Source organism: Dicentrarchus labrax, unplaced genomic scaffold (assembly GCF_905237075.1).
Source record: "Dicentrarchus labrax unplaced genomic scaffold, dlabrax2021, whole genome shotgun sequence".
Taxonomy (NCBI): domain Eukaryota; kingdom Metazoa; phylum Chordata; class Actinopteri; family Moronidae; genus Dicentrarchus; species Dicentrarchus labrax.
This window is the reverse complement of record NW_026136718.1, coordinates 23,799,545-23,810,945: the sequence shown is the minus strand read 5'-3', so window position 1 is coordinate 23,810,945 and position 11,401 is coordinate 23,799,545. Positions and strand designations below refer to the sequence as shown.

Here is an 11,401-nt window from a genome sequence, read left to right as displayed (position 1 = left end):
CAGCATTGTCCACTGCACTCATAAATAACACCTGGTGACTGTAAATAATTAAGTAATGAATGAAACAAAGTATGTGGTCAAAGTCTCCCTTTGAGCTGTGTTATCTACGTTAAATGGACTTACCAACTTGACCAAAACTCATTGTCATACTAAAAATCCATTTTGGATGGAGTATCATTTTCAGCCTTCCTTGGTTAATGGCATCCTATCTCATATCTTTGCTGCTTAATAGTTAATAATAGTCTTCACATGTGACTTTTCATAGCAGGGATGCACACATGACATTAACATCAAAGATGGCTCCATTTCATTGAAGTGTTCCAGTATGTTATGTCAGTGACATGCACAACACCAATACAGTGGAAATGGCATACCTAAATGGAATGCAGTCATTATTAATTCAACCTGCGCTTTGCCTGCTACGACGTGTCAAAACGTCGTAGCAGGCAAAGGCCGTGGAAAAGCACTGAAACCTCCGCTGTGTGCTGCAAACTGAGTCTCTGGAGCTTAAGTACTGACTTTACTCTGCATTCCAGCTGCAATGAAGATCTGATTGTGTCCAACCACACTCACTGGGTGTCCTCACCTGTCGGTTGGCCACTCTGGACCTTCACCAGTCAGCAGCCAGTAATTACATACTAGCCTGCCTAGTACTGTAAAACCAATAATCAGATAATAATAATAGACAATAATAATCAGATTAACTGGGCCTTCCAACAGGGTGGTGGTGATGTGGCTGTTAATGTTGTAAGCAAAGGGATGTACTGTGTCACCTTAAAGACACTTGTACTTGTGCATTCACATGAAACAAAAGCAGAAATAAAACACATCCATTTATCTTCTGTACATGTGTTCTGAGGTTCACTACGACCAGCCTGACTTGACAACAGCTGGAACTGAAAACAATGCACTGTACTGCCAGTATTATAGGTCGTGTTCAACATTCAGTATGTCTAAAACGGGCCACAACATATATCAGATGAGTATTAACTGGATTTTTAGGCTGCTTCGTCATGTAGTATTGTATGATGTATGTTATTACCTACAACCTTGCCCTACACCCCCTCTGCCCACTGATGTTGACTGGACTGTGTGCTTGATTGACATTGTGTTATTTGGTTTGTTGCACCTGTTTGAATATGAGAAGTTACACCGTTATTATTCTTATTGGTTCATAAAGTTTGGTGGCCTGATAGTTACAGCAGAGCTCCACCCAACTACAACTTGAGCAGAGGTCTAATCAGACATAATAAGTGGAAAGTGCTGTGTGGGCGTACAGGGCCTTAAATATGTGGTCATATATCAGGTTTATTGTTCATCAGTATGCATTGGGTAGCACTGTTCCTTATTGGTAGTTATAAAACAGAATTGCCTATTTAAAACCATGGCATAATTGCTAAGGTGCAGAACGACACAGAGCTGCTACAAATGGTCTTCAATGCATAGTGATCTAACATATTGCTGCAAAGTTAAAGCTGCTCTAATCAACATTTTTATAATAAGAATGTTTCAGATAACTTGGTGTAATGTTAAAGGTGGCGCTCATAGTGACAAATTCACAGATAATCACAGACAAAGCTCCATGAAGCGCTACGCATTGTTAGTCTTTCAGCACATTGTTTTGGTTTTACAGCCCCAGCCTTTTTCGCAGTTTTGATTTATTCTCACCACTCTCATCAGCAACGTTTCCAGCTGCAACATGCAGCTGTTCAGCAATAAATCCACTGTGCACTACATGCCCAGCTCCAGATGACGTACAGACAAAGTTAGCAACTAGCTGGTGATCATTTAGTGGCTAAAGAGCCTGATATTTCCCTCAGGAGTTGGTAGCAAACTAAATGGACCTAAAAGTGAATAATGGATGTACAAGCACCAGTTGGACAGAAACATGACTCCCACTGAATGATAATGTTGCTCTGTTTTTGCTGGATGTATAAATAAGCAACTTAAAAGGTGGAAATATGTTGTGTTTACATCTTGTTTATTCACTCAAGTGTCCAAAAACTCAAAAAAAGGTGTACTCATAACCCACGCTGTTGTGAAGTTAAATATATTTTGTTCAGCATGCAGTGTTTCTATAATCTCAGATCTAGTAGATCATCAACAATAACTAATCAGTTGCTTCTTGGAAGTATGAAACAGTGTGGGTTGATGTCATGTCATGGAAATCCGTTTTAATTCTTCCATATTATGTCAGTCAATACATTTAAGGTAACCCACAACAGACTGTACATCATCTGAAACGGAGTTGTTTCAGTGCTTTATTTTACAGTAAAAACACTGCTATCTGCATTTGACATTAGAGCGGGAACTTTATCACTGCCCTCGGTCCTTTGAGTTGCCATGTGAAGATTTAAATGAGTTGATAGCATAATGACTGATAAAACCTTGATTGTTGGTCATTTACTTTATTGCAGGGTGAGTTTAGGAATAGATTGCTCACACTGAATTGCTTGCATGCATATTTGCTTTGTCTTTCTAGGTTATAATTGGATATATATTTTGAATAGTTTTTTGTTTTTACCATGAGTGAAGTTATTTTATTATTTAACCATGACCAAATACACAATCATACCTTCACACTTGCCAAAAGAATTGAAGTTGGACAGGTAACAATTCAAGTTGTTGCCAGATAATGGACTTTGCTGTGGAGTAAAATAATCTTCACACACAACTCTGTTCAGTAATGCTGGCATAAAATATAAAAGTCACGCAAGCTCAATGGTTTTGAAACGGCTAAACGTGCTCCCCTTACAGATTCCCCTGCCCGTACCAGTTTTCACAGCATTCCCAGCTTGTGTGTTGAAAAGGCTACTCCTCAGATTGTGGTTAAAAACATTCTCCAGGACAGTTTATTTGTGGTTGGCCAGTGGAAGCTGTTCTTACTCTGCTGATATCTTTGTGAACAACCCTGAACCTTTTTGTTGCAACACGCTGACAGCTTTTGTGGATGAAGGTTTGTGGACGAAGGATTTTGATTGATGGTGAAACTGGAGGCATAGTTTGTTCCATGTAAATAATGATATAGCCCTTAAACCAAGGCTTACAGTATTTGCTCTACGACATTGCTCAATATTTATGTTTCCTGTCTTATACACTATTGTATTCATTAAAATATCCATCCACTATTCTCAATGTCTGCCTTTTGACCTGTGAAACTACCTGATACGCGTCTGTGGTTGGTGTAGAAATAATGACAAAATTCTGAGAACTGAAGATAAAACTAGATAACACTTTACTTGAACTCCAGAATAAACTATTTTAATACCAGTTACAATGCATGGATCAGTTTCTGTTTATTAGTCAGCTTTCAGTAGGACTTCAGCTGCTCATAGTTGTTGACTTAAATAGATCAAATATCAGGAAGTTTCTTTTGCAACTTAATGACAGTTGCACTCACTAAATTGTCACACTGTTTAATCACTATGTGACACAATCACAAGTTTCTCATCAAAGGGGCAAACGAAATATAACTAAAAACTAAAAGTGTTCATGTTAAAATTATGAATTACCTATAATAATGGCTCATTTAGCATGAAAAATGAAAAATGGCATTCAGAGCTACAGTATATAGCTGGAAAATATTTCAGCATTGCTCTGAAATCAATGATAAAACTGTGTCAGCATTCTCCAATGTTCCAAATGACAAACAATCCAAACAATAAAAGTTAAAAAGTCTCCCTTTGATCTGTGCCACCTCCTCCTGGACCTCATAAATACAGGACGGGCAGCATCGGGGTCAAGGTTATTATAATTAATCTAACTTAAACTAATTAACTGAACTTAAAATCAACTAGATTTTAGAAAAAGACAAAATATGAACTGAAACGATATTGTGTACTTTCAAAACTAACAAATCATATTATAATATTTTATCTTCTCTGAACTTGCCCCTACTATAATAAAACTAAACTTATACTGAAACTTACTACACTTAAATGAAACAATTTTAAACAAGATTAAACCGAAACAAGCAAACCCACCCACTTAAAAAGAAAGAAAAAGAAAGTTTAGTCAAAATTACAAAACTTTAATAGCTCAGGTAGAGTAGCGTGGGTGGTGGTGTGGGAGGAGCAGATACTTTGATTAGACTCACAAGATCAGATAAGTCCATGTCATGCCCTTACTGACTGTATTACTGCCCTAACTGCAGTGTGTCAGAATCTATGGACTAGTCATATCTGTCTTTACAAATGAAATCAAGAGCTAGCCCATATACCCGGTTAATATTACTTATTGATATTAATTATAGAGTGGTTTAGCCTGGTGCTTCAGCCTGAAGTCACAAAAATGACTGTTCTTAGGCAAATCAGATACAGGGTTCTACACAGGAAGCCATTTTCTATAACACACTTACAGGATCTAGTGAATCTTATGAGCAACAGATGCATGATCAGCGATATCTGAACTGAATATCAAATTAACTGATTCAAATCACATATCAGTACCTATGAATAGCATTGACTTCATGCATGTTATCTGCAAGTGATGGAACTGGATGAAAAAAAGCAACAATATTGCATTTTAAAAATAGTAATTTTTTTATTTACAAATATTATAGAGTCTTAAATACTGAAAGATAACAAATATTTTAAATGCAACAATAAACATTTGAAATTTAAAATGAAAATAAAACCAAAGGCCTCTTACACATCTCATAAAGATATAAAAATAAATTCGGAACCACCCATAGTTAAGCCGTGGCAGACAGTGAGTCTGAACAATACAGTGAAAACATTATAAAATTGACATTACATAATAATATGTCCAACACTTCTGTGCATATTCTCCAGCATTACGGTGACAGTGTTAGTCAGTGTGTCTGTTGTACAGTGCTATGTATATCATCCATCAATGGGGAATCATCAATATATCACAACCTGAGAGATGAACAATTACAAGTGAGTTCCAAATACATTATTGCATTGAGAATCGCTTATAGATACAAACTTAACTTAATAATATTAAAGTTGTGTTGCTTTAGCAGCCTCCTTTGTATCCTCATCTCTTGACATGGCTGGATTATCGTACATCTCCAGACTCTTCGTGCTGTTCCTCCTGATCTTTTCATCCTCCTTCTTTTTGCAGCACTTGCAGCACTTGCAGCAGCAGCAGCAGTGCTTGCGGCAGAAACCAAAGGTCGAGGTCACCACCGCGTCCCAGGGCGCCATGGAGTGCAGTGGCCGGGGCAAAAAGTCCCAGCTGCGGAGGAACTCGGGCAGGTAGCGGGGGCAGCGAGACTGCATTACATTGACAATGATCACAAAGACAACCAACACGATGACGGGCACGCCAACGCCGACCAGGACTTGCCAGCCAGCCAGCGACAGGCCGAATACAGTCAGAGGGAAAATCAAGAAGCACAGGAAGAGGTAGAGGGCGGCAAACCAGCGGTATTTGGCTGTATGGTTCCCCAGCCCTCTGGCCAACCTGATGGGCACCCGCGTGAAGGGGATTGGGTACCACAGTAGGATACCCATTATGTTGAAGAAGAAATGGCAGAGTGCAATCTAGAAAAAACACAGAGGACATTCAGACAAGGCTATCACTGATCTCCTGGAAAATATCAATCGACAAGACCAAGAGTGAGCCGCCATATGCTAGCGGCTCTGTAAGGCTGTACTTAGGCACAGCAACGCTTTGAGCTAAAAGCTAACATCAACATGCTAACACGGTCAAAATTATAATGCTAGCATGTTGATGTTGAACAGGTATAATGATTACCACGTTCACCCTAGTAGTTAAGTGTGTTAGCATGCAAACATTTGCTAATTAGAAGTAAACACAAAGCACAGCTGAGGCTGTATAATTCTGTATAATTTTGGCACGATAAGATATTTGAGGTTTCTTTTCAGTTGACTTATTTCCATATTTGTGCAGGGTTTTTGATTAGGATTATTCCCCTGTCTGGCACCCAAGTGAATATTTGGATAAACCTACACTACAGTGGTATCAGTTATTGTATTTAAGCCCCCAGGAAGAGCGGCAGATTTTGAAGCCAATTTGACATAGAGGACAAACTGAACAAAATGAGAGCAATTGTGGCGGTGCATGATGCAAACTGGCCCAAAAAGATTTACCATAAGACTGACTCATAAGCTTACATTGAGAAAGAAGTGTCTGTAAAATGATGGATACATCTTTTGGCAGTTTTTTTTACCCCCACAACTGACTAGAGTCACTATCAGTATTTGATCCATTCGGTCCAATAACATTTGGAAAATCTAGAAGAGATCCCCATTCATGTTAGCGGAGGTTAGGGACTTTTTTGACTTCATGCACCAATGAACGCAGCCCTGCCTCCAACGCTGTATCCAGTTCTCCCTTAATACATCCATGATTACAATTCATCCTTAGGGGACCATGAATATCGATACCGAATTTCATGGCAATCCATCAAATAGTGGTTGAGATACTTAACTAAAAAACAAAAATGATGATGGTGGTGCTTGAGCAAAAGTCAGGGGATCACCAAACTCATGAGGATTCATCCTCAGGGGATTATGAAAATTTCACCACAGTTCATTTAATGGTTGTCCAGATGTTTCAGTTTGGACCAGTGGTGACATTGACATACAAAGAGCCACACCGCTAGCATGGCTAAAATCAGGCACACAAGGAAAACTTTTCATTGCATCTTACCTGCAAGGAGTTGGCTAGTGTATCTCCAGGACTAGCCATCGCAGCAAGTATAGCAGTGGTTGTTGTACCAATATTTGACCCCAGTGTCAGAGGATAGGCTCTCTCGAGGCTAATGACACCGATACCTGGTGAAAGAAGGTCGACAGGATATAAATCATGGTGTAATTGAAGAAAAACAACAAGAAGAAAATATGGCCAAATCATTATAAAATGATAACTTACCAACAAGAGGAGTTATAGCTGAGGTGAAGACGGAGCTGCTCTGAACAATGAAAGTCATCCCTGCTCCCACAAAAATTGCAATGTAGCCAGTAACCCAAGCGAAGGGGAAGGGGAAGTCTGTCGTCAAACAGAAAGACAGGAGGTAAGCTATAAACCTGATGAAGTGAGCACAGCAGTCTGACTGCACACATTATGAACTCATGCTTAGAGCAAACGAGGAGTTTTATCAAAGCAGCATTTGTGCCTGAGCTTTCTCCGTCACACAACAGGACTGGTGGAACCTGGAAGTGAGCCAGAAGCTACAGGGAGACTGTACCTGTGTTGCTCATCAAGCATCACCATCGAGGCTGATGTGCTGACTATCAAACAGGCTGCAGAGAGCTTGTTGACTGGGGAATTGGTTTTTTTTTGTTTTTACCTGTGTTGAGCACCTTCTTGATGACCACAGCCACCTGTCCTTTCAGCATGGAGTTGAGCAGCTTGACGATGAGGATGAGGCAGGTGCAGAGGACGAGCAAAGACATAGCCAGGAGAATGAGGCCCACTGCCAGGTCTGGCAAATTAGCATTGACGAAGATGTGTTTGCCTGCAACGGACGGTCAAAGAGATGATTGGCATTAAAGTATCCACTCTGTGCTTGCATTATGTGACAGCTAAAAATAGCCTCGTGTGGATGACTCACTTAAGAGCAAACCTTTGATAAATGGAGCTGATAAAACAGCACTTTGTGGCAAGAAAGTGTCTTTCCCTGTAATTTGAAAACAAACTGAGGGTGGTATATTACTCAAGACCGGTTTCTAGAAAAATAAATAAATATAATAAAATAATAAATAAATAGAAAAATGTGTGGGTTTTTTAACTTTTAAAACCAAGCAAAAAATCATTTACTTTAATTGGGGGCAGAATACTTTGAAGAAGCGATGCATTTTACGATCATGTGGCACTCAGGTGCTTCAGTGCAACAGCATGAATAGACCTATTGAGCAGGTAGACGGGTCAAAGTAGGGTATGAGCTGAGTCACTATAAAGACTCAAAGGTAGTCATTGTCCGGACATCAGAGGGTCTGGATGAAGGAGGTTGTTGTGTCTCATATTTCACTGAGCTTCAGTGGATCAGGTAAACCTAATTGCTTTTGTAAATGTTCTTTTTTTTCTGACAGTGGGTATTCAGTGATGGTGGCACGCTTACATTTCTCCTGGTAATCGGTCCAAGACGAGTTCATCTGCGTCCAGGTCTGGTTTCCTTCCATCCAGCAGACGCCACCAGCAGGGCAGCTCTCCACTGTTGCATTCCAGAAAGTCTGAGAGAAAAGATCGGAGGCAAAAACAGAATTAAATGCAAGTGCAATAATGAAGTCAATGCAGCTATGATAATCTTTAAATGATGACACATAACATTCCACCTTTTATAAAATAACACACCTTAAAGATATGATCTAACAACAGAGTGGCTGTGGTCACAATACAAGGACAATATCAGTCATTAACAGAAAAAAGCCGAGATAAACATAGCTTTATCATATGTTTATCCTATGTTTTCACTGTTACTGTGTTATGTTCAGTGTGTGGCAAACTAATAATTTATGCATGTGATGCAGCTCTTGTTGATTTCTTACCGTGTTGGTCTCTTTTTTGCACCAGATTTTGATCAGACTCTTGTTTCTGGCTGCAGGATCACCGGTGGCAATGCCAGTGATGACAGATTTGTCCAGCTAAAAGAACACAAATTAAAAGAAAAAAATTAAATCTACTCTCTATTAAATCATAAAAATGTTGTGTTGATGATTTCAACATCGCCGACTCTACCTGGATGATGGAGTTGGTGAGAGGGTCCGTGATGACGTTGAGCAGGTCAGGGGCGTTCTCTCCAGTCTGGATGTTGAAGGATTCGATTAATTTTGCGGTGAGTTTGTACAGAATGCCTGTGGCTACTTCCAGGGGCAGAAGAACCAGCACAGACAGCCAGTTAAAGAAGTCATGGACTGTGGCGCCGGCAAATGCCCTGGAAGTGAAGGAAGACGCTCTTGAACATGTTCCAGACACTGTTTGTAGAGTTATTATTCTACTGCAGCATTACTGTTAATTATTACATTCTCAAATTTACCTGCGGAACTCATTTCGGTCTCCTGCCTGCATCATGGCCACAATAGTGTTGGTGACAGATGTTCCGATGTTGGCGCCCATGATGATGGGCACTGCAGACTGCACATCCAGCACTGAAGAATATAAGCAGCATTATACAAATGGGAAATAAATGCAATTGCATCTTCCGTGTGTGTGTGTGTGTGTGTGTGTGTGTGTGTGTGTGTGTGTGTGTGTCTGCTTACATCCAGAGGACACCATGCTGACCACAATAGAGGAGGAGGTGCTGGAGCTCTGCACCAGCACTGTGACTAACACCCCGATCACCAGCCCAGCCACAGGGTTGGACAACACAACATTGTCCTGGAAGATGTCACCAGCAGCTTTGCCTGCACAAAAACACCCTCAGATTAAAAACACAGCTCTCTACACATGGTGATAAAGATGTTAAATGTAATCTGTGAATTGTTTTTTTTTTTTACCTCCGACTAGCTGGAAAGCAGAGCTGAGAACATCCAGCGAGCAGATAAACAGGTAGAGAAGTCCTATCAGCAGAACGGTCTTCACTAAAGCACTCAGCACTCTCATAATCTTTCCCTTTGTATCCAGCTCTGTAGAGAAAAACAAAGTACTGAATCAGAGTCAGGGTTTTGTGAAGGTGTCCTCTCTGTGCTGTGCAGAGAGAATGGCGGGCTGCCTCACCTGACCACTTGACCCCAGTGTCTTTGAGCTCTGGGAGATCCCAGGGATCTTCCTCGTCCGGCTCCTGGTTCACCAGGTCCACGGTGGAGTAAGCCGGCAGGATGGCCGCATCTTTAGTCGGTTTGTTGTCATCTAATAGAGGGCAGGCAGGAGGGGATGTTAGGAAAGGTGGCAACAACACACACTTTGAGGAGGTTTAGAGTATCCAAGGCCATAGCAAAAAGGACATACCGAGTGCAGGGGAGGAATCAGTCCCCACTTCTGGTCTTGGAGCCATGACTGTCTGTAACAAAAAGTTACAATAAATACAAAATAAAACTCAAATCAGATACATGTAATTATATTATTAAATAATAATAATAATAATATATAATATATAAATAAAAAAATAAAATTAGAAGGAGCAAGGTTACTAATGGAGCAAAAAGCTGAAATTATATCCGTGCTGCTTTTCAAAATAAAACTACTCTTTCAATCCAATGATTTTAGTCTACAAACAATCTGTATAATAGTCATTATGACACAAAGAAAGTCTATTCCGACAGTAGCCTCAATTTAACCACTATAATGGATGACAGGTGGAACTAAATATCTAAAATGACCATGATAAAAAAATAACGCCCTAAAAAACACATGCAACTATAAATAAATATCTTATTAATATAAAAGCTCTCCGACATTATTTTGCATACATATCGACCCGAGTAACTGCATCTTTATGTATCATCTCGCACATCCCGCGCTCCCCGGACCCTTAAAACCAATTTGACATACGTCCTCGATTACAGTCACTTCTCCTGTGCCCATGTGCCCATGTGGCCTCTGTCTGACCTGACGGGGTACGCACCTGCAGCGGAGCGCTCTGACCGGAGCGGCGAGGAGGAGGCTTCACCTGGGGCACCTGTTGCTCACTTCGAGGCTGAGACCTGCTTTTATAGAGCCGCACCGAGAGCACGCACACACACACACACACACACACACACACACACACACACACACACACACAAAGATACAGGCACACTCTCAGTTCAAAGGTCGTGCACACATGTGGTTGTAAGGTGCATCTGTATGTGGGGCACACTGCTGGATAGAACCAATGGAATGATATTGTGGTCTATGAGAGGAGGGCTGCGCTGGAGGTGATACACTCTGTATTTTAAGATAAGAAAACTGACACACTGAGAAGAAGAAGCTCTTTTTCTTTTGACAATAATAACATGTCGGTAGATTGAAGCAGGGTTATAGCTGAAAATAAAACAATATGTTTAAAAGATGTGGGTTAGCACCTGCCTACAGGCTTTAGTCTACAGGTAGTGGACCAATGCAAGATCTAATAACGAAATCAAAGAGTTTGCCCCCTGGTGGTTGGAAGCAACACTAAGCTGCATTTCTCACTCTGAGTGGAAGGAGTGACAAGAAGACTTATTATTACACATTTTTAGAGGTCACAAGATGTTACCTGTGTTTTCTCATTTTGCTTTCTTGTTTTGGTTTTAAAGCTACTGGGTATAGTTTCATCTCTTCAGGACTCTAAAAACCCTTTAAGTGAACAAAATGAGAAGAACTACTGCTCGTAACTCATCTCCGCACAGAGAGTGTAACCTGGAATGAGGGGGTCACAGAAAGACATGACGAAAATGTGTCAACCACTGTTCTACGTCATATTGGTCTTTGTCATGTACTGTGTTGTTAAATGTTATGTTGGATCCTACCGTTTTAATCTTTATGGACTCACTGAACATGTTTCACACTG

General features: G+C 40.5%; 1 protein-coding gene across 2 annotated transcripts; it reads right to left on the bottom strand.

Moving 5' to 3' along the window:
* Positions 1-4,517: 4,517 nt before the first annotated feature.
* slc34a2b (solute carrier family 34 member 2b) lies at positions 4,518-10,642 on the bottom strand. 2 transcript variants are annotated; one of them, XM_051376132.1, is made up of 13 exons: positions 10,496-10,642; positions 9,880-9,931; positions 9,649-9,780; positions 9,429-9,557; positions 9,192-9,335; positions 8,969-9,080; positions 8,671-8,866; positions 8,481-8,576; positions 8,054-8,165; positions 7,283-7,450; positions 6,865-6,981; positions 6,643-6,767; positions 4,518-5,510 (listed from the first exon to the last, which is right to left on the bottom strand). In XM_051376132.1, the coding sequence occupies exons 2-13, from the start codon at positions 9,923-9,925 to the stop codon at positions 4,965-4,967; spliced, it is 1,923 nt and encodes a 640-aa protein (XP_051232092.1). In that variant the 5' UTR covers positions 9,926-9,931; positions 10,496-10,642; the 3' UTR covers positions 4,518-4,964. The 2 variants fall into 2 exon arrangements, with proteins under 2 accessions (XP_051232092.1, XP_051232091.1); XM_051376131.1 differs by lacking the exon at positions 10,496-10,642 and adding an exon at positions 10,423-10,470.
* Positions 10,643-11,401: the final 759 nt, after the last annotated feature.